At 53.2% G+C, this 23,066-nt stretch overlaps 1 protein-coding gene across 1 annotated transcript in view; it reads right to left on the bottom strand.

The window, feature by feature from the left end:
* The window catches only part of SHANK2 (SH3 and multiple ankyrin repeat domains 2), a 510,411-nt gene that overhangs the window by 399,091 nt on the left and 88,254 nt on the right, over positions 1-23,066 (bottom strand). Inside the window, exons 8-9 of the mRNA XM_027532522.1 lie at positions 16,656-16,772; positions 5,135-5,212 (exon numbers count right to left, since the gene is read on the bottom strand). Coding sequence (XP_027388323.1) covers positions 5,135-5,212; positions 16,656-16,772 — 195 coding nt within the window. The remainder of the gene's footprint in view (positions 1-5,134; positions 5,213-16,655; positions 16,773-23,066) is intronic.

Raw genomic sequence — 23,066 nt, 5'->3', positions numbered from 1 at the left:
CCAACTCCTGCCTCGGATCCTTTCTCACAAGTCCCTCCCTGGAGGACAGCCGGACGGCCGATGTCTGAAATGACTCTCACTGCCTTGCCTCCCCTCCTGTTTTCTCCTCTCTCTCTGCTTCTTGGTGTCTGAGAGCAGCTGCAGAGGGCAGCCTGGGGGCCAACAGATCGGTGACGCGTGGGTGGGGGGGAGCTGCTTCTCCAAACACACAGGGGCTGGAGGCCTGCCCTCCAGAACCACGGAGCCCCTACGGAATGGAGCCGCCGGCGGGCAGGAAAGGTTCAACTCCATCCTCCTGGGCCCAGCCAGGGCTCTCCAGGGAAGGACATAGAGGATGTGCACACACACACACTGATTTATTTTAAAGAACCGGCTCCTGAGATGGTGAGGCCTGGCAAGCGTGAGGTCTGGGGCGGGCCAGTGTTGGGAACCCAGGTGGGGTCTCTGTATTACAGTCTGGAGCAGAATTCCTTCTTCTCTGGGAAACCCCAGCTTTCACTCCCAATGCCTCCAGCTGATGGGAGAGGCCCACCCACATCACGGAGGCTCCACCTCCTCAACCGAGTCAACTGAGTGCTGATCTGAACCTACAGTAACATCACAGCACTGGAGCCTAATCCAGCAGACACCACAGCCATCCCACCAGCCACGGCGGTCCCACCAGCCACCGTGTCTCTCTCCCCACTGCCCCACTGGCTGCACACTCTCTTCACTTAGACCTTCCACCTCCTTAGAATTCTTTCCATCCCATTTCCCCTTAGCTTCAGAACCAGGACATGCTTGCTTCCTTGGACTGAGTGATCCAGAAAGCAAAGGATTCCCTGTTGCTGTTCGCTCCACGCCAGGATGGAAGACCAGTCACGGGCCAGAGGACGTGCCTGCTTCTCCCCAAACCAGAGCCTGGGATGGCACTCAATGGCCTGGAGGCCACGGACACGGCCACTGACTGATTCAGGAAGCCTAGGCGTCCATCCCCAAGTCCATGTCTCCCATAAACTGGGCATAAAAATCCCACCTCGTTGGGTTGTCGAACATTAAATGAAAATGTACAGAAGAGCATTTGTGAGCTTTGAGATTCTGTGCAACTGGGGAGAGTCATCTTCACTATGTTCAACACACTAGACTGCATCATCACCACCAGAACCACCAGAACCATCACCACCACCAGCACCACCAGAACCACCACCACCACCAGCACCATCGTCATGAATGTTATGACTGAACTGCGTCTCCCACTGTGATGATATTTATAGACAGGGCCTCCAGGGAGGTAAGTAAGGCTAAATGAGGTCATAAGGGTGGGAAGCTAATCAGATAAGATTGCTGTTCCTACAAGAAGAGGAAGAAACACCAGAAGCCTCTCTCTCTCTCTGTCTTCACAGTACACTGAAGAAACGCCAGTGACCAGGTGCCTGTCTGTAAGCCAGGAAGACAGCCCTCCCAGAAACTGCATCTGCCAGCACCTTGACCTCGGACTTCTCGTCTCCAGACTGTGAGGAGTAACGTCTGCTGTTTAAGCCCCAGTCCATGTACTTTGTCATGGCGGCCCAGGGTGACTCAGACCATCACCGCCATCACAATCACGGCCACTGCTATTTCAGAAACGTCCAAGTAATGTTGTAGACGCTCCTTCTGCTCTTCCTTCTCTTCCTTCAAAACGTCACCTCTGTCTCTCACGATTCTCAAACCTGAGCAGATGCTGAGGTCTCTAGGGGACTTATGAGGACTTAGGACCCGAAGCCCTGCCCCCAAGCTTTGGATTCAGGGTAGTGCAAGGGAAGCCTGAGAACCTGCATTTCTCTCCAGTTCCTGAGTCCTGCTGCCGTTGCTCCAGCCTTGGGATTAAATCAAGCAAAGTTCGGCCGGATGAAGTCTGTCAAATATCCCATGGTGTGTTAGAAAAGCCCCTGCTCACAACAGCAGCTGAATGCCATCAAGACTTCCCAGGTGGACACACTTGAGCCCTGTTAAATGATGTGGCAAGCGGACATGCCCCCCGAAATCAACAGGGAGGGGTTCACTTTTCATCACCGGGAGGGGAGGGATCACGAATGCAACACGAATGCTGGGGACGTATTACCGGCGAGGCTCCAGACGCTGAAGTCTCTCTGCACCATGAAAACAAGAGGAGGTGGGGACACGCGAGGCAGCGAGGCCAGCTTGCACAGTCAGAGCGGTACTGGGTGTGCCGAGCGCATCCCAGGCTTTGATCCTGCCCCGACCACGAACAATGTCTGCAGGGCACAAGGCCCATTATTCAGGCGTAATTGTCTTCCTGAACCATTTGGGGCTCTTGATTGATTATTGTTAGCAAAATCAAGACAGATGGCCTTGGGGGTGAGCTGGGGTGGATCTGTTGCGGTGGGGGGTGGTAGGGAGGGTGCAGAAGGGTTCCTTCCAGGACTCTTGGAAGAAGGGGGCGTCCCCCCCGAGGTGGTCGCTGCCTGAGGGCACAGGACAGGAGTGGGGACTCACGGACCGGGCGGGTGGTGTTTGCCAACAGTGACCTTCTGTCCTGGGTGCCGCGCACAACTCACTCCCCTGGGGAGTCAGGTGGCGGGTACAAACCTCTGCCCAGAAGGGCAGCAATGGCTCTGTGGTACCGTCCACGTGCCAACCCAAATCAAAGGCCACTGCTGTTGCTCTTCAGTCACTCAGTCGTGTCCTGCTCTTTGTGACCCCATAGACCACAGCACGCCAGGCCTCCCTGTCCCTCACCAACTCCCAGAGTTTGCCCAAGCTCATACATGTCCGTTGAGTTGGTGATGCCATCCAACCGTCTCATTCCCTGCTGCCCTCTTCTCCTTTTGCCTTCAATCTTTCCCAGCCAAGGGCATTAGCTGCTATTTTCTAAGCAATTTAAGTATTGTTTGACTTCAAAAAAAGGGCCACGGAAATGCATCACTTAATAGCAACAAGATATTTAAACCGAGACCACCGACCTATGGATGAGTCCCATCACGAAGTGGCAAGAGCCCGCACTCCCTCATTATCACCACTGCGAAGAGGACATGCTTTGGGAAAGAAAGCATAGTCTTTGTAGACCCAATAACACACCAGGAACTCACCTCCATGACCCATTTCACATTAAATACCTTTAAGCCACAGATGCAGAGTAAAACCCAAGCCTGCCACTGCTCATGAGCCACTGCTCATGAGCTGAGCAAACTTATTAACGATGACTGTTAAACACCCAGCTTCATTTGGGGATTGAGCTGACTCATTTTCAAGCCATCAAGGGCTTTCCCAGTGGCTCAGTGGTAAAGAAACTGCCTGCCAATGCGGGAGACACAGGTTTGATCCCTGAGCCATGACAGTCCCACACGCCTTGGAGCAACGAAGTCCGAGCACCACGACTACTGAGCCTGTGCTCGAGAGCCTGCATGCTGTGATGACTGAAGCGCACACGCCTACAGCCCGTGCTCAGCAACGAGAGGCCACTGCAGTGAGGAGCCCGCACAGCACAACTAGCGAGCGGCCGCCACTGCTGCTAAGTCACTTCAGTCGTGTCCGACTCTGTGCGACCCCAGAGACGTCAGCCCACCAGGCTCCCCTGTCCCTGGGATTCTCCAGGCAAGAACACTGGAGTGGGTTGCCATTTCCTTCTCCAATGCATGAAAGTGAAAAGTGAAAGTGAAGTCACTCAGTTGTGTCCGATTCTTTGTGACCCCATGGACTGCAGCCTTCCAAGCTCCTCCGTCCATGAGATTTTCCAGGTAAGAGTACTGGAGTGGGGTGCCATTGCCATCTACTAGACACAGACAAAAACACACAGCAATGAAGACCCAGCACAGCCAAAAATACAGTAATTTTTAAAAAGATATCAAACCCATCTATATTACTAATATCTGAGCGGAGGAATCCCTGATGGCTCAGTGGGTAAAAAATCAGCCTGCAATTCAGGAGACACAGGCGATGCAGGTTCAATCCCTGGGTTGCGAAGACCCCTTGGAGGAGGAAATGGTTAACCCACTCCAGTACTCTTGTACTGGAAAATCCCACGGACAGAGGAGCCTGGTGGGCTGCAGTCCACGGTGTCGCAAAGAGTCGGGCATGACTGAGCGCTGACGCAATGACACGATGGCAAGGGGAGGATGAGCCGAGTGACCCCTGGAAGCCAGGTCTAAACGTGAGACCTCTCTCTGCTCAGGAAGGTGTAAAAAGTCTTTCCAGATAAAAAGAATCACAGTCACATCAATGTTCAGTTTGAGGAGAGAGAGAGAGCCGACTGTGTTTAGGAAGAAAAAAGCATTTCTGCAACTTCGGGCGTTTAGCCAAAAAAAAAAAAGTTCTTTCATGCTAAACCATCTGGTCAGCTGCATCAAAATTCAATGAGCCCCACGTTTATAAAACGGGGTATTACTCAGCCATAAAAAGGGACGAAGCAGCGATACACCCAGCACAGATGGACCTTGAAAAGGCCGTGCTGAGCGAAAGAAGCTCAGCACAAAAGACCACGTACGGCACAAGCCCCTCCGCTTCTGCAGCGTCCAGAGGCAGCTCATCCCCAGGGACAGCGGGAAACGAGAGGCTGTCCAGGGGCCACGGGAGGGAGGAGCAGGGAGTGACTCTTCCGGGTCCAGAGTTTCCTTGGGCGGATGACAAGCCACACAGAGGGGATGTGACCACACCGCGCCATGTGCCCCGGCCACTGAACTGCACGGCTGCGACGGTGCCTTCTGTGTAACACGTACTTCACCACAGTTTACAAACCAGGACCCTGGCTTTTTGCTCCACTTCGTAACCCCGTGGCCGCTCCGAGCTGGGTTGCTGACCGTCTACCCAGGACAGCAGGCCAGGTGGGGTCACTGGACGGATGGCGAGCCACCCTGCCGCGCCCAGGAGACTGTCCCTGTTCACACGATGGGCAGCGAAGCCAGCACTGCCCGCCACTGCAACGACAACGTCCGGGTCTTTCTGCTTTTCACAAACTGCCTTCGTGAATTGCCCCCCGGAGGCATGGCTGCCTTAGCTGTTTGTTCTAATCCGAAGGAAGCTGGTGTGTACAGGCGATCTGAAAGAGGGTCTCGCTCCAAACACAGACCTCGCCCCCGACCCCAGGGCCCAGTGCTCACCGAACATGGAGAGGGCGTGCGGCCCGGGGGCGTCGCGGGAGCTGGAGGAGCCTGCTTACCTGGAACGGGGTCTGGCTGTTGTAGTTCTTCAGTTCCTTATCTCCACCTCGAAACAGAAGCACGCGAGCACAGCTGTCCTGCAGAGGGAAGAAGAGATCTGTTTGCAAATCACGGCACATATATCTTGCAAAGGAGCTTGTTCACAGGGTGAGCTTGCAGGAGTTCAGACATGGAAACACAAAGTCAACAGGAGGGGGTTTCTGCTCACTGGAGCAACCAGGAGGAGGGCAGATGCCCAGACGCTGCCAGCTGAACCTTCACTGCTGCAAAGACTTGGGACGGCGACTCAGCAGAATCTGCAAAAATTTCACATACACACACCCCACGGCCAGTGATTCTTTTTAAGACTATATGTACCCATGGAGAAAGCTTGAGTGCGGAAGAATTGATGCTTTTGAATTGTGGTGTTGGAGAAGACTCTTGAGAGTCCTTTGGACTGCAAGGAGATCCAACCAGTCCATCCTAAAGGAAATCAACACTGAATATTCACTGATGCTGGAGCTGAAACTCCAATACTTTGGCCACCTGTTGCAAAGAACTGACTCATTGGAAAAGACCCTGATGCTGGGAAGGATTGAAGGTGGGAGGAGAAGGGGATGACAGACGATGAGATGGTTGGATGCCATCACCGACTCAGTGGACATGAGTTTGAGCAAGCTTTGGGAGTTGGTGATGGACAGTGAAGTCTGGCATTCTGCAGTCCATGGGGTTGCAAAGAGTCGGACATGACTGAGCAACTGAATTGATGCATGCAGAAGGAAATGGCAACCCACTCCAGTATTCTTGCCTGGAAAATCCCACAGACAGAGGAGGCTGGTGGGCTACAGTTCATTGGGTGGCAAAAGGTCAGACATGACTGAGCAACTGAGCACCTTTATAGAGAGCTTTGCACGTGCATATAAAATATGTACTAATTGAAAGACCACAAGTAAACTCCAAAAGGAAAGAAGAGAAAATGTGGAGATGGCAAAAATACTCTAAAATAAGGAAAAGTGGGAACGATTCTGGAATATTCTTTGTTTTCAAAACAACTTTCTCTTGAAGTACAGCTGATCTGCGCTGTTCCCGGTGCCCAGCAGCGCGATCCAGTTACATACACAGACGCACGTGCTGTTTCAGATACTTTTCCATCAGGGGTCATCACAGGATATCGACATGCTTCTCCGAGCCACACAGTAGGTCCTTGTTGCTTATCTGTTTCTGTTCATCCTAAATTCCTGATGTATCCCTCTCCCATTTTCCCCTTTGGTAACCATGTGTATTTCTACGTCTATGAGTCTGTTTTGTAAATAAGTTGATTTCAGACTCCATATAAAAGTGACACATATCTTTATCTGGCTTACTTAGTGCGATAATTTCTGGATCCATCCATGTTGCTGCAAATGGCCATCGGTTCACTGTTTTGGCTGCCGTCTACGGGGTCGCACAGAGTCGGACACGACGGAAGCGACGCAGCAGCAGCAGCAGAATGTTCCATGGTATATATGTACCACGACCTCTTTACCCACTGCTCTGCTGATGGGCATTTAGGTTGCTTCCATCTCCTGGCTATTGTAAGGAGTGCTGCTATGAACACTGGGGTGCACGGATCTTTCTCAATTAGCATTTTGTCCAGATATATGCCCAGGAGTGGCATTGCTGGATCATTTGGTGTCTCTATGTTTAGTTTTTTAAGGAACCTCCATAATATTCTCCACAGAACATTCTTTGCCAAGGCAGTGATAGCAAAAACAAAACAAAAAAAAAACAACACACGCCGATAATACACTGACTAGAAAAAAATCCAAAATGTCTAACTAGAAAATATGAGTCTCAGAACAACAATATAGCTTAATTTCACTTCCATTTTAAAGTCTGTATTTTAGAAAGCAATGAATAGTTCTGGAAAGAAGTTACCCGTTGACAGGAATTGCTTTCTCAGGAAGGAGAAAGGGTGGGGGAACAAACAGCAGGGATCTTCTGTTGTTATTTTCTGTACTTACACTTCCTAATGTCTTTAAGAGGCAGCCAACGTTCTTTTCTCGTGTTATCTGTACAATGAAAAGGGACCTAGTCCTGTCGGTTTAGTGAGCCTCTACTATTCACCTGGAGAGGCTAACCCTCTTGAAGTCCTGATGGGGAGGCTGGGGACAATACCCACAGAGAAAAAGGCACGTGAAGGAGCTCCCAGGTTTCCTAGTGGTGAGAACTCCGTACGATCTCTGCTGGGGCCCAGGTTCAATCCCCGGTCGGGGAACTGAGATCCTGCGAGCCGCTCGGAGCACCAAGTGAAATGAAAGAGAGACAGGTGGAAGCAGACTGATGAAGCAGCAGTGGGGACGCGAGTCCTCTGCCTACCGGACGCAGCTGGGCTGTTACGAACGAGCAGGTTACCTTTGGGGACGAGTCTTTAGATGCTCAAGTGCCCACAGGCGCAGGCGCCTGACGCAGGGGGGTTGCACGGTCTCCCGCGGCAAGCCCCCGCCCCAGGCCCATCGCCCTGGCCCACCGCCATCTACAGAGTCCAGAGCAGAGGCAACAGGCATGGCCCCCCAGGCTGCACGCTTGGTAAGTAACTGCTGAATGAAGAGTCCACGAGGCAACCGACCGGGGTTTCCACCCAGGGACCTGCTTACAGGGCCGGGCCAGCAGTCCCGCCCCAGCTCCGGGGGACCCGCTGCCCTGGGAAGGGCAGGGGCCGAGAACAAGACACACGGCACAGGCGGGGGAGCTGGGCGAACAGCAGCCTGGAGACGAGGCTGGAGATCCGGAGACAGGAGGGGTGGGCGCTGCCCGCGGCGGGGGCTGCGGGTGGGGAGTGGTTGGGGGCGATGAAAACGTTCTAATAGTAACTGTGGGGTGGTTAGCCAATGTGCAAGCAGATTGAAAAACAGTGAATTGTATATTTTAGATAGGCAAACTGTACGGTGTGTGAGAGAAATCTCAATAAAGGTGTTAAATATTATCAACAGAAAAGTAAGAAAGAGTCAGAGTCAGAGAGATCAAGAGAGACACAGAGACACAGTCAGAGACCACGAGAGACAGAGATCAAGGGAGATACAGAGACAAAGTCAGAGACCAAGGGAGAGACAGAGAGAGGCACAGGGTCAGAAAGACTAGGAGATACAGACACCAAGGGAGACAGAGAGAGAGATACAGACAGAGAACACTGGCAGCAAGTTGGCTCTGTGCCCGCCAGGGCCGCCCTGACCCCCGAGACCCGGGTGAGGGCCCCGGGGCCTCTTGCAGGACGATGATATTAATGGGGGGACACCCATGCCCGGAGCAAACAGGAGCCGAGGCAGCGCGACCCCCGTTCTCTGAGCCGCGGTCCGGCAGACACACGGGACAGGGTGGGGTCCGCTCACAAACCTGCCGGCCGCAGGCGGGATGGCTCCGAGTTCTGCAGGAAAGACTGCTGTCGGGCGGCCGGGGTCCCAGGCCTCAAAGGCACACCTGAGTGGCCGTGAGGGTCACTGCAGACTTGGGGTGCACACTGCAGGGCCTGGAAGGAGGCTGCCCTTGCGGACCGCTGTGGCTGGAGAGAGGGCCTGGGGACCACTTCAGGCTGGGTCCACAAGGCAGGCAGAGAGACAGACAGGGGGCCCTTGGGAGGGAGGGGAGGCTCCGTGGTGGCAAGAAGGACATGTGCAGATAGAGGTTAGGAGAGAAAAAGAGGGTGGAAGGACACACAGCCAGGAGCCCGCTGTTGAAACAGCCGTGAGCACGCGATGCCCTTGGTTCAGACCGTGGGCAGGCCCGCACCACGTTGACAGGTGGAAACTGCAGGGAAACCCCAGTCTTGGGCTTCATGTCTGCACCTTTACCATGAGTCTGTGTTCAGGTGGTGCTCTAAGTAACTAAAAACACTTACAAGAAAAATTTAAAAGATGGACCTATGCTTGGCAAACACACCTTTCACGTGTGGGGTACAGCTAATCCCAGGCTGTAAAAGAAGAGCCCTGGGCGTTACTTCCAGGGGAGGTGAGCCCTGGATCCTGGCCCAAGGTCACACACCCTGGCCTGATGCTGGGCCTGTCATCTGATTATGGGGTCTCACCTCCTGCCCTGCTGGTTCTGTGAAACGGTTTCTACTGGAACTCGGGCTCCTGAGCGTCCGGGTCCCACCCCAGGCTCCTGGCCCCTGGTCGGGCCGCCAGAACCCACCCCACCAACTGGGGCTCATTCATGATGACCCAAACTGTTAGTTACTTAAAACAACAGCATTATTTTGCCTCAGTGAGCAGTGTTCTGCAGAGAGAAAAGAGGAAAGGGTATCTGAGAGAGCCCTGGCCCTGAGGGGACAAGGGCCCATGGATGAGCCGGATTTCGGCAGGTTACCATCCAGCATGTGGGGGAAGCAGGTGAGAGAGAACGAACTCTGGGGGCAGCCAGCCAGGGCAACGCTCCTGGGGCTCGGGGACCTGAAGGCTGCCTGGGGGCTCATTCTGCACTGGGCTAAGTGTGCCCTGGCCCGGCTCCAGGGCGGCCGGGGAGGACCCGCCAGGTGACCGTCCCAGATGTCCGGAGCCACTGGGGCCCATCATAACCCAGGGCAAGAGTCTGGCCCGGCAATTCCGTGTAACCGCTCCCCACTGCTCCGCAAGGACTTCCATTGAAAACTCCCATCCGGGAGGTTTATCTCCTAGGAAGCTAAGAATAAAACCCTTGCCAGGCACTGCCAGTCACACCCTCCCAGGAGGAAGCCAGCCAGGATCCCAGAAAACTCCTCCACTCACCCACAGAAGGACAGCTCTGAGTCAATATTAACCAAGCTCAAGGCACACACCCCGTCATTCTAAGAGCTGCCAGACCTGGAAGGAAGAGAGATTTCAAAACTGAAGGGCAAGTGGTTCGTGTGACTTTATAACAACGACCCTGTGTGTGTGCATGTGTGTACAGACAGGTGTATGTGTCTGTGTGCACACGCGTGCACATGTGAGCACAGGTATGTGTGTGCTCTACAGTTCAGAAGACACACCTCTCCACTCCTTGATTCCACCCTCAGCGCCTTCTTGCCAGAGGTAGCAGGAGGCCCGTTTCACCGATAAGGCAGCGGAGGAACAGGAAGGCGTGAATGAAAACCTGCAGCTCCAGGAAGCGAGCAAAAGGAGCAGTCCTGACCCAGAGAAGTCACCAGTGGGAGCCCCATGGCGCCCGTGCGTGGCTGCTGGCTGCCCTGTGGGTCCTCCTACGAGGGGATCTCATAGGACACACTGAGGCGTGTCTTCATCATTCTAAAGGAGCCCATCAAGTGAAGACACAGACATGCCCTGCGTGTTTTGAGGGCCAAAGCATCAGGGAGAATATCCAATTATTATCCAGGGATGACTTTTGGAGACGTGACTACAGTCACTTAAATGTCACAGACAGGAACTACTCAGCACTCCAAATCATGAGTCCTCAGCACTCCAAATCATGAGTCCTCAGCACTCCAATTCATGAGTCAGGAATTCGTTTCCAGTTTAAATGATCCCTTGAAATGAGCCTGTCCCGGCAGACATAAATCTAGGAAGACTCCGGATGTGTGCGATCAATAAAATGGTGAAGTGCAGAGCTGGGACGCTGCTGTCACCAGAGCGAGGCTGGAACCTGGCTCCAAAGACCGAGCTGCTCTCAAGGGCGGTGCCCCAAGGACCACACCACACACGCGCCCTGACACATGGCTTCACCTGACTTGTGCCCAGTGGAGTATCTGCCTACCTCCAATCAAGGGGTTACAGGAACCCGTCCCCAAGGCCTGGGGGAGGAGAAATACAGACTGGGTTTTGAGCCCGGCTTTGGCGTTTACAGCTGAGCCGCTTGGACTGAGCCTGCGGCTACTGGCCTGTTCAAGGGAATGACAGCCAACAGCAGCCTCCGAAGGCTCGTTGGAGGAATCGAAGGGGAATGACTATGGGACACCTTTCTGCACACCCTCGACACCCAGGGCACAATTGTCCCACGAGGGCCCCCGCAGAGACTGCCACTGGCTACGATGCTGACAACCACGGTGTGGGGTGTGGAAAGGGCACACGGACCAGACAGAACACAGCCTGTCTCCAGAGGCCAGCTCCAGAGAGGCAGGGTTTACTTATTTTTTAACCTTCCAGACAAATTTTGCCTGGCTTAGTAACTTTTGATATTTCAAACTCCCTCCCTCCCTTCCTTCATTATCCAGGGTAGAAAAACAAACACCAGGCTGTCTCCCCCACCTCCCTCTGGGGCTCCTGGAAAGCCAGCCAACAGACCGAGGGAGCTGGAAGATGAGATGCAGTTTGCTGCTTACAATCAAAGCCCTAATTAGTTGACTTCATAAAAGAAGAGAATATTCTGATCATAGTGTGTTTTACTGGAAGTGTACAGATGAGGTCTGCCTAAAACTGATAAAACACACGATCAATCCATAAAGCTGATGTTTTCACATTTAATGAGAAGTCTGTTAAATGAACAGCAGTACACGTGGTTTCACCGTCACCATCGTAAGCACCACCTTCACCACCATCCCCGTAGTCACCATCAGCATCACCACTTGCTGTTGTTCAGTCGCTCAGTTGTGTCCGACTCTTTGCGACCCCATGGACTGCAGCACACCAGGCTTCCCTGCTCTTCACTATCTCCTGGAGTTTGTTCAAACTCAGGCCCATTGCGCTGGTGATGCCATCCCACGGCCTCATCCTCTGTGGCCCCTTCTCTAACTCTTGCCCTCAGTCTTTCCCAGCATCAGGTCTTTTCCAACGAGTCTGTTCTTTGCATCTAGTGGCCAAAGTATTGGAGCCTCAGCTTCAGCATCAGTCCTTCCAATGAACATTCAGGGCTGATCTCCTTTAAGGTGGACTGGTTTGATCTCCTTGTTGTTCAAGGGGCTCTCAAGAGTCTTTGGTAGCATCACAATTCAAAAGCATCAATTCTTTAACGCTCAGTCTTGTTTATGATCCAACTCTCACACCCGTACGTGACTACTGGGAAAACCAAAGCTTTGACTCTCATCACCATAGTCACCACCATCACCATCATCACCAGTCACCATCCATCATCACCATCACCTCCGTCACAGTCACTTTTACTGAAAATCCACTGCATGCCAGGCATACCATATGTTTGTTTTCTATTTTAAGCCTCTTAGCAGCCCTGCCAGTTAGGTATAATTATCTCCACATTACAGAGGAGGGATTTTCTGGAACCCAGACTGCCATGTCTCCCTGCATTGCAGTTCTGTCTTGAGGCGGCTTCTTAATCCCTTTCCCTGGCTCCTGTCCTGACCCAAAGGCACCAGGTCCCCGCCCCGGGAGAGTCTGTTTCTCAGCATCACTCTCCAGAGAGCCCTATACGACACCTCCTTCTGCTTGAAGGAGTTTCTCTCGTTGGCCCTGAGCCCGGCCTCACACACCCTGTGTGTGCAGAAGCAGAAGTGGACTCAGAGAGGAGGCCAGCACACTGGTGACTTGGGGAGGACAGGGCCTCAGGTTAGGTATCAATACAATTGCCAGGGGTGCATGACAGAGGCTGGGGAACCCTCGATCCCTCCGTCCACCCCCCCATCCGCCCCGAGGACAGCTCATCGGAAGGATGCTAGTGTACACGGAGCTGTGCGTCTCTGAATTACACAGAGATGCCATCTGCACTGGCTTTTCTCACTGGTTGGGAAGGGGGTCGGCGCTGAGGGAAAAGATTAAAGGTCACACTAGCATCCCAGGGAGCAGCATGATGGATTCAGGAGGCTGGATCCCAGAACACTTGCCGACTCCCAACTGGACATGCTGTCCAGAACCCACGGGCCACCAAGCGAGTCTGTGACCCTCCATGATGAATGCAAGGCTGGGTGTCCAAAACAGGAGGGGCCCCAAAAGCATTTCTACCCGTGCTGCTGCGGAGGGTCAGGCGGGTAGGGCTGGACAGCAGCAGGCGGGCCGCAACGGTCCCAGAACCCTGGACAGCTCTCACACCCTGGCCAGGCTCCCAGCACGCTGGGAGGAAGGCACTCGGCCGGGAGCAGGGAGTCTGTCTTTAACTTACGTCTGGTGAGAGACCAGATGCAGCCTTCGGCACCCGGGCCTGGCAAACTGGGGCCCACAGGCTAAACTGGCCCCCTGCCTGGTTTATAAATAAAGTTTTATTGGCGCACAGCCACACATTAATCTGCATATCGTCTGTGGCTAAGTTCACACTGCACAGGCAGAGTGGAGTAGCTGTGAAGAAGTCCATGTGGTCTGAAAAGCCAGAATATTCACTCAGTGGCTCTTTATAGAAAAAGTCTGCTGGCCTCTCTAACCCAAGGCAAGAGAGGCAGGGTCTTCCTACTAGCCCTGGGCGGCTCTGGGTCATCCCAAAGCCATCAGCCGAGGGTGAGGATAGGTCCAGAGGACACAGAGGGGACCCAGCCCCACAAATAACTCAGAATACAGATTCCCGACACTCTAATAAAAACGGTTACACTTTCAAAGATCGTCCTGTCCTCCATTATTTCAAGAGACAGAAAACATGGTATTCTGTTTAGGTATTTCCCCCCCCTCCATGATAAAATATGCTTAAAATCTACCAGGGAAAATTAAGGAATGCTTTCCCCATCTAAGGCAATAATTAAGAAGCACGTGTTGGCACAGATGTTTTACCAGCCAAAGCCAAGCCTCCTGACGTGTGTTTTTCTAGCCCAGCCGAGCAAGATATCCCCGCGCTCATAAATCCACTCCAGCCTCCATGTGCCGTGGAACACCTAGGGCCCCAGCTGTGTGCAAATCCCATCAATATGCTTTCATTAAGGAGCTGGCCAGCAGCTTTCAGGAAATCCCTTGAAGTCAGACTGAAATGCTTCCCCAGCCCCATCTGGCTGAGCTGCTCTCCTGTGCCAGGGGCAGGGGACACGCTGAGAGATGGCAGTTTGTGTCCCTGAGAAGGTGGGCCCAAGGGGCAAGCGGAGGCCAGCAGGGATGACAGGTAAGGCCTAATAACGACCTGAGCCCGGGCCGTTCCCCTGGGCTGTACTGCAAAGGGCTGTGGCGTAAAAAGCACAGCTCACTCTACCAGGGGCTCATCAAGGAAAGGCTTGACTGAGGGCAGGTATCTCAACTGGGTCTTGAAGAACACATAGGGGTTTTCCAGGGCAAAGTGACTCCAGTCACTTAGGAGTCTTGCCTGGAGGGTGGGGGTCGTGTCCCACCCCTGGTGCTTTCTGGGCTGCTCGCACCCAGCTCGCCTGAGTTTTCAGTCCTTCTCACACGGGAGAGCGAGGGCTTTTTATAAACTTGCTCACATCAAGGCTCCACTCGTGGAGCCGAAAAGAAGTGAGCGGGGTCCTGAAAAAAGATCTGCACTCCTGTGTTCACAGCATCGCTGTTCACAGCAGGTGAGAGATGGAGGCAGCCCATGTCACCTGACGGATGAAAGGATAAAACGTGGTCCATCTTCACAAGGGAAAACTGCTGCCGTTGTTCAGCCGCTCAGTCGTGTCTGACTCTCTGTGACCCCACAGGCTACAGCACACCAGGCCTCCCTGTCCATCACCAACTCCCGAAGTCCACTCAAACTCATGTCTGTTGAGTTGGTGATGCCACCCAACCATCTCATCCTCTGTTGTCCCCTTCTCCTTCTTCCTTCAATCTTTCCCAGCATCAGGGTCTTATTCCAATGAGTCAGCTCTTCCCATCAGGTGGCCAAAGTACTGGAGTTTCAGCCTCAGCATCAGTCCTTCCAGTGAATATTCAGGGTTGATTTCCTTTAGAATTGATTGGTCTGACCACCTCGAAGTTCAAGGGACTCTCAAGAGTCTTCTTCGGCACCACAGTTCAAAAGCATCAATTCTTCAGCGCTCAGCCTTCTTTATAGTCCAACTCTCACATCTGTACATGACCACTGGGAAAACCACAGCTTGGACCAGAAGGACCTTTGTCTGCAAAGTGATGTCTCTTCTTTTTAGTATGGTGTCTAGGTTTATCATAGCTTTTGAAAGCTATGACGAGGGGACATTACTCAGCCTTAAAAAGGAAGAAAACTGTGACACAGCTACAACCTGGATGAACCCGAGCACAGCACAGAGTGAAGTAAGAGAAACGAAAGGGCAGATTCCACGCGATTCCACTCGTAGGACGTCCCTGGAGCTGTCAAGTTCAGAGACAGAAAGCAGATGGTGGGGCTGGGGGAGGGAACGGGGACTGGGTTGATGGAGACAGAGTGTCAGGCTGGGGAGATGGAAAGTTCTGAAGACAGAGGCGGGCGACACTTGTTCAGCCATGTGAATGCATGGAACAATGCTGAGACGCGTACCTTAACTGCACAGATAAGACGGTCAAACATTCGCTCTGTTTTACTTATCTACCCACAGTGAAGAAGGAATTAGGTTTCCAAGGTGGCGCTCGTGGTAAAGAGCCTGCCTGCCAGTGTAGGAGACATAAGAGATGTGGGTTCCATCCCTGAGTAGGAAAGATCTCTTGGAGGAGGGCATGGCAACCCACTTCAGTATTCTTGCCTGGAAAATGTCATGGACAGAGGAGCCTGGCAGGCTATAGTCCATGGGGTCACAAGAGAGTTGGACTCGACTGAAGCGACTTAGCATGCAAGAAGGAATTAAATCGGAAAAGCCCACTGGGGACATGTGTGTACGTGTGATGCGAGGCCTGCCGCTGTTACACGGCAGTCCCATTGGCGTCCAGTGGGGTGCCACAATCGTCTTGGGGGCTCTGTCAGCAGCTCCCATCCCCATTTCATGGCTCCAACCTGCCCCCTCCAGGCCCCAGGGGAGACCCGCTCTGGGGTACGTGTGACACGGTACCTGCAGACTCTGCCGTGGGGGGTTTGTGCCCAGCTCTGACTGCACCAGCTGTGTCCAGGAGCCTCCTCTCACTTCCTGTGACTCAACTTCCCCTTCTATGACAGGGATGTGTGTTGTGCAAGCTAAGTCTCTTCAGTCGTGACCCTGTGGACTGTAGCCCACCAGGCTCCTCTGCCCATGGGATCCTCCAGGCAAGAATACTGCAGTGGGTTGCCAGTCCCTTCTCCAGGGTATCTTCCCAACCCAGGGATGGACCCTGATTTTCTTATGTCTCCTGCATTTGGCAGGTAGGTTCTTTACCACTAGCACCAGCTGGAAAGCTCGTACGACAGGGATAACCATCCTCAGAGAAGCTGGTGAGGAGCTCTTCCAGCTAAGCACTGAGTGTCTGTGTCTCTGCAGATTCCTACCTTGAAGCCCTAACCCCCCAGTGTGACTGTGTCTGGAGATGGGTCTTTACAAGGTGATTAGTTTAAGTGAGGTTGTGAGGGTGGGGCCCTGATCTGACAGGATTAGCGTCCTTGGCAGAAGAGACAGCCAAGGGCTGTTTCTGTCTCTGTACATGAGAGGAGGACACAGCCGGAAGGGGAGGGAAACCAACCAGGAAGGCAGCTCCCCGGAACCAGGCAGGGCGGCCCCGTGGTCTGGGACGTGCAGCCAGGACTGTGAGAAACAAGTGTCTGCTGTTTAAGCCGCCCCATCTGTGGGGCTTCATTACAGCACCCGGAGCTGGACACCCACCTGCAAAGTGCTCAGCACAGCCCCGGGTCCGGGGTGCACAGTCACAGCTCACTGACCTGGTTGTAGAGGGCGCAGATGTGCAGGGCGGTGTTCCCCGAGGCGTTCTGGGCCCCCATGTCGGCCCCGTAGAAGAGCAGGTGCTCCAGATGCTGCACGTGGCCGTACCTGCAGGCCTGAAACGAGAGTCCACAGCGTGAGCGGGACCGCCTGGGCACACCGGCTCCCCCAGAACTGACGATGTGAGTGGGACCGCCCGGGCACACCAGCTCCCCCAGAACTCATGGTGTGAGTGGGACCGCCCGGGCACACCTGGCTCCCCCAGGACTGACAGTGTGAGCGGGACCGCCCGGGCACACCAGCTCCCCCAGAACTGACGGTGTGAGCGGGACCGCCCGGGCACACCTGGCTCCCCCAGGACTGACCGTGCGGCCGGCACAGCTCACAGCCCACTCCCGCATCTGCACCAGGCCCCCTAGGACAGACCCCAGGGTGGGGAACAGGAGAGGGGCTCGTGACAGGACTGAGGATTGTGTTCAGCTGTTCAACAGAGGGGTGGGTCTGCGTAGGGGCCACCCATTCCTTTCATTTGGACCTGCAGGAGGGGAACCCCAAAGACACCATGGCATGTCTTCGCCCCCTGAACTCAGCAACCGCCCAGGAAACGTGGATCAGGATGCTCCATACCTGGCCTTGCTAATTCAAGCCCCCGGGATCCCAGGATGATGCATGAGGACATCTGTGGGTGTGCGAGGACCTGCTGTGTCCTGGGGAGAGACCCGCCCACCTGACCTGTCCTCCTCTGGGCAGGGGCAGCCCCGCTGAGACTTTAACATGAACCCACCCTGAAGGGGCTCAAGAGGCAGGGGAGGTGGCCCCACAGCGTGATTTACCCTTTTCTGAGCCCTTCTAGGGCTGACGTAAATCCTTCTAGGGATTTATGAGCCAACAGGGTTCTGGGCTCCACCAGATCTGGCTTGGTTTTCCAGAACTTTCACTCTGAGCCTATGTCTTCACGTGCCAACAGAAACCCTGCTCCTCGAGGGGTTCTCATGAGTCACGTGAATACGGGGCCTGAAAAGACCCCCAGTGGTGCTCAGGGACGGGCCAGCCCCCCACCCCCCACAGCAAGCAGGGAGACCTGGCATTGAGACTGCGTAGGGGCGGGGGCCGTTCAGCTCCAGCAGGGGGTCCAGAGGCTGGGGGTGGGTCTCCTGACCCTGGGCAGCAGGTCCTATCCGACTAACCCCACCCCATCCACCAGCACCGCCTGCGCACCCAGCAGCGCACAGCGCCGAGGTGGTGAGACCCACTGTCCCTGTGTTGGGGCGAAAATGCAGACAGAGATACGAGAGGCTAAGGAACAGGGTCCTGACCCAGGACTGAGCACACGGAGGGCGGGGAGCGCCAGGCACAGAGCAGACAGCTGGCCCAGCCAGGACGGGCAGCCGCGGTGGGTTGGGGTTGGGCTGGCGCGCAGCTCGTCAGCCCTGCCTTTCTGGTAACTGAGACAGACTGAGCGGAACCTCCACCTCTGTGCTGTGCAAGAGAGAGCGCCGAACCCCACCAATTAACAGAGGAGAGAGGACGGGAGGACGGGGGTCAGTAATCGGATGACCTTAAAAACCCTGAGAAACACCCCACCAATTAACAGAGGAGGGAGGACGGGAGGACGGGGGTCAGTAATCGGATGACCTTAAAAACCCTGAGCAACACCCACGTCCAACCCCAGTGCTGCCGTTTAGAGCAGATCATCACCAGAGATACGGTGGCTTCCACCTGCCTGCCCCACCTTCCCTTTTCAGGGCAACAGCGCCTGCCTCTTCCTCTGGGGCCCCGAGCCGGCTCGCAGAGGCCTGGGGGCCCGCCCCTCCCCACGCCTACAGCACACCCAGAACGTTCGAGCTTCCGGCCATGGGCGTGGGCTGGGGATGCCCAAGTGACTCTCGGGAGCCACGGAGCCGGAGGCTGAAACATTTGTCAGAACAACAGAGAAAATGGAGTTCTCGCTTTCCTCCAGGAGGGTCGGCAAAAAAAGCCACGGAAGCTCAGAGCTGCTGGGGCCACCAACGCAGGGGAAGGGAGAAGTGGGAGCTGAAGGCAGGAGAGAGGAAACAAGACACACACAGACACACACACAGACACACACACACAATAGAGACACACACACACAGAGACAGGCACAGAGAGACACACACACACAATAGACAGACACACCAACGCAGGGGAAGGGAGAAGTGGGAGCTGAAGGCAGGAGAGAGGAAACAAGACACACACAGACACACAGACACACACACACAATAGAGACACACACACACAGATACAGGCACAGAGAGACACACACACACACACACACACACAATAGACAGATCCACAATAGAGACAGACACACACAATAGAGACAGACAGACACACACACACAGAGACAGATACAGGCACAGAGAGACACACGGACACAGAGACACAGAGACACACACACAGACATACAGAGACAGATACAGGCACACACACACACACACACACACACACACACAGACGTTGCCAAGGTAATGTCCTGTGAATCCCTCTCAGTGAAGACTCTGCCTGGGCTCTTCAGGATGTAAGCCTAGGTATAATTTTAATTTTCCCCTTATATCAGCTTGAGATTTTTGACCCTCAAATTGAAGGAGCCCTCGCCAAACCACTCTCTCCAAAGGCCTTCCAGGAAGCAAGACTGGACTCGGCTTAACTATCCTACAGTCAGAAGCGAAGAGGCTGCACTGGCATAAAAAATACATTTACCATCACTGCACACCCACCCTCCCCCTTCCGTGGTTAACTTGAAATGGTGACATTTTATGTGACGTCATTGGATCGTGTCTCGCTCTCCTCAACCAAGGGTCACGACATGATCAACGCGAAGAGAGAAAACAGCGTCGCTGACTCTAAGGGCTTCCTTCCCACCCGTGTCTTTCTCAGAGCCCAGTGTCTGCAAACAAGCAAAACCAGAAAATTCAGACACATGCTGGAACAACAACAAACTCCCATAATCGCTTTTCTAAAGGATCATCTTTGCTCATCTCTTCTCTCAAACCACTGGCTGTTATGTGACTTTGGACACCTGATGTGAAAAACTGACTCATTTGAAAAGACCCTGATGCTGGGACAGATTGAAGGCAGGAGGAGAAGGGGAAGACAGAGGATGAGACGGTTGGATGGCATCACCGACTCAATGGACATGAGTTTGAGTAAGCTCCGGGAGTTGGTGATGAACAGGGAGGCCTGGCGCACTGCGGTTTATGGAGTCGCAAAGAGTTGGACACGACTGAGCGACTGATCTGAACTGGACTGTTACGCGATAGAAGCCATGTTTGCTGAAGAAGTGGCCTGGCGCGCGGGAAACAGAGGAAGGAATCTGGGCGAGGCGGTGGCCAGAGGGGTGAGCAGACCGGCTGCAGTCAGTGTGGGAGGGTGGCAAGAAACAGGTGAATAAACGAAGGACAACGGGAGCAGGTTTCCCCGTGTCAAGAAGGGAGTCGGTGACGCAGCGCAGGAGAAAACGAGAGGAAACTCCTCCGTGGCACTGGAGGCCCTCCAGTATGAGCTTTCGGTCTCAGCAGAAAAGCAAGAGACGGACTGTGTAGGCACTCCTGGACGTGAGTGCACACGCGCCCCTGACTCAGGCCACACATACGCACCGGGGTTTCTGGCTTTGGCAAAAGGCTGGACGAGGGTGGTGGTAACCTACACGGGGAAAATGAGAACTGAAGATCTGGAGAAACGATAAAACAAAATTCCTGTTTTGACCAAAGCAGGCTATCCCATGCTCATGAGACTCCTCCGTGGCGGTGCCACCTAGGTATTCGCATGTGCCAGTTTGGAGTTTCAAGGAGAGCCAGAGTTGAGTCAAGTTATCCAAAGAATAGCAAGGAGAGATAAGAAAGCCTTCCTCAGCGATCAATGCAAAGAAATGGAGGAAAACAACAAAATGGGAAAGACTAGAGATCTCTTCAAGAAAATTAGAGATACCAAGGGAACATTTCATGCAAAGATGGGCTGGATAAAGGACAGAAATGGTATGGACCTAACAGAAGCAGAAGATATTAAGAAGAGGTGTCAAGAATACACAGAAGAACTGTACAAAAAGATCTTCACGACCCAGATAATCACGATGGTGTGATCACTGACCTAGAGCCAGATATCCTGGAATGTGAAGTCAAGTGGGCCTTAGAAAGCATCACTACAAACAAAGCCAGTGGAGGTGATGGAATACCAGTTGAGCTATTCCAAATCCTGAAAGATGATGCTGTGAAAGTGCTGCACTCAGTATACCAGCACATTTGGAAAACTCAGCAGTGGCCACAGGACTGGAAAAGGTCAGTTTTCATTCCAATCCCAAAGAAAGGCAATGCCAAAGAATGCTGAAACTACTGCACAATTACGCTCATCGCACACACTAGTAAAGTAATGCTCCAAATTCTCCAAGCCAGGCTTCAGCAATACATGAACCGTGAATTTCCTGATGTTCAAGCTGCACAATTACGCTCATCGCACACACTAGTAAAGTAATGCTCCAAATTCTCCAAGCCAGGCTTCAGCAATACGTGAACCGTGAATTTCCTGATGTTCAAGCTGGTTTTAGAAAAGGCAGAGGAACCAGAGATCAAATTGCCAACATCCACTGGATCATGGAAAAAGCAAGAGAGTTCCAGAAAAACATCTATTTCTGCTTTATTGACTATGCCAAAGCCTTTGACTGTGTGGATCACAATAAACTGTGGAAAATTCTGCAAGAGATGGGAATACCAGACCACCTGACCTGCCTCTTGAGAAGCCTATATGCAGGTCAGGAAACAACAGTTAGAACTGGACATGGAACAACGGACTGGTTCCAAATAGGAAAAGGAGGACATCAAGACAATATACCACCCTGCTTATTTAATTTATATGCAGAGTACATCATGAGAGACGCTGGGCTGGAAGAAGCACAAGCTGGAATCAAGACTGCTGGGAGAAATATCAATAACCTCAGATATGCAGATGACACCACCCTTATGGCAGAAAGTGAAGAGGAACTCAAAAGCCTCTTGATGAAAGTGAAAGAGGAGAATGAAAAAGTTGGCTTAAAGCTCAACATTCAGAAAACGAAGATCATGGCATCCGGTCCCATCACTTCATGGGAAATAGATGGAGAAACAGTGGAAATAGTATCAGACTTTATTTTGGGGGTCTCCAAAATCACTGCAGATGGTGACTGCAGCCATGAAATTAAAAGATGCTTACTCCTTGGAAGGAAAGTTATGACCAACCTAGATAGCATATTCAAAAGCAGAGACATTACTTTGCAAACAAAGGTCCGTCTAGTCAAGGCTATGGTTTTTCCAGTGGTCACGTATGGATGTGAGAGTTGGAGTGTGAAGAAAGCTGAGCACCGAAGAATAGATGCTTTTGAACTGTGGTGTTGGAGAAGACTCTTGAGAGTCCCTTGGACTGCAAGGAGATCCAACCAGTCCATTCTGAAGGAGATCAGCCCTGGGTGTTCTTTGGAAGGAATGATGCTAAAGCTGAAACTCCAGTACTTTGGCCACCTCATGTGAAGAGTTGACTCATTGGAAAAGACTCTGATGCTGGGAGGGGTTGGGGGCAGGAGGAGAAGGGGACGACGGAGGATGAGATGGCTGGATGGCATCACTGACTCGATGGACAAGAGTCTGAGTGAACTCCGGGAGTTGGTGATGGACAGGGAGGCCTGACATGCTGCGATTCATGGGGTCGCAAAGAGTCGGACACAACTGAGCGACTGAACTGAACTGAATGGAATCTGTTGGCAAATGTGGACTGAAATCGTGTGAAATTGTCACTTTTAGTCAAAATGGCTGAACGATGGTGCTTTCGCTGGTTCAGTCTAAGAGATGATATTTAAACCCGCAGGTCTGAATGCAGTCGCTTAGGAAGAGCATTTACAGGGGAGAGAACAGGGGCAGAGCCTTGGGCACCCACCACTTAGAGGTGGGACAGAAGAGCAGGAGCTTTCCTGGCAGCTCAGCTGTAAAGAACCCGCCTGCCAACACAGGAGGTGCAGGTTCGGTCCAGTGTTCTTGTCTGGGAAATCCCATGGACAGAGGAGCCTGGTGGGCTACAGTCCATGGGGTCGCAAAGAGTCAGACGTGACTGGGAGACTAAACGAGAACCCCCTCTGAGAGGGCCTGGAGTCAGTAACAGGCCGGGAGCACTGAGCGCACTTACTACCCAGACCTTGGGTTCTAAATACCACTCTGGACTCAAAAGAATCGGGACTCCTGACAGAGATGGGTGATTCGAGGGCTGAGGCAGGAAAAAACAGGATGAGCCTGGAAAACCTCGTTGAGCCGGAAGGAAAAAGGATGAGGATGGGTGCACAGGACACACGGGCCATCCTGAGGGGCTCCCTGGACCCGAAGCAGGATAACATCAACAGACCTCTTGAAAAACAGAAATCCACGAAACCACGT

The sequence above is a fragment of the Bos indicus x Bos taurus genome, chromosome 29 (genome assembly GCF_003369695.1).
Source record: "Bos indicus x Bos taurus breed Angus x Brahman F1 hybrid chromosome 29, Bos_hybrid_MaternalHap_v2.0, whole genome shotgun sequence".
Taxonomy (NCBI): Eukaryota; Metazoa; Chordata; class Mammalia; order Artiodactyla; family Bovidae; genus Bos; species Bos indicus x Bos taurus.
This window is presented reverse-complemented; position numbering and strand designations above follow the sequence as displayed.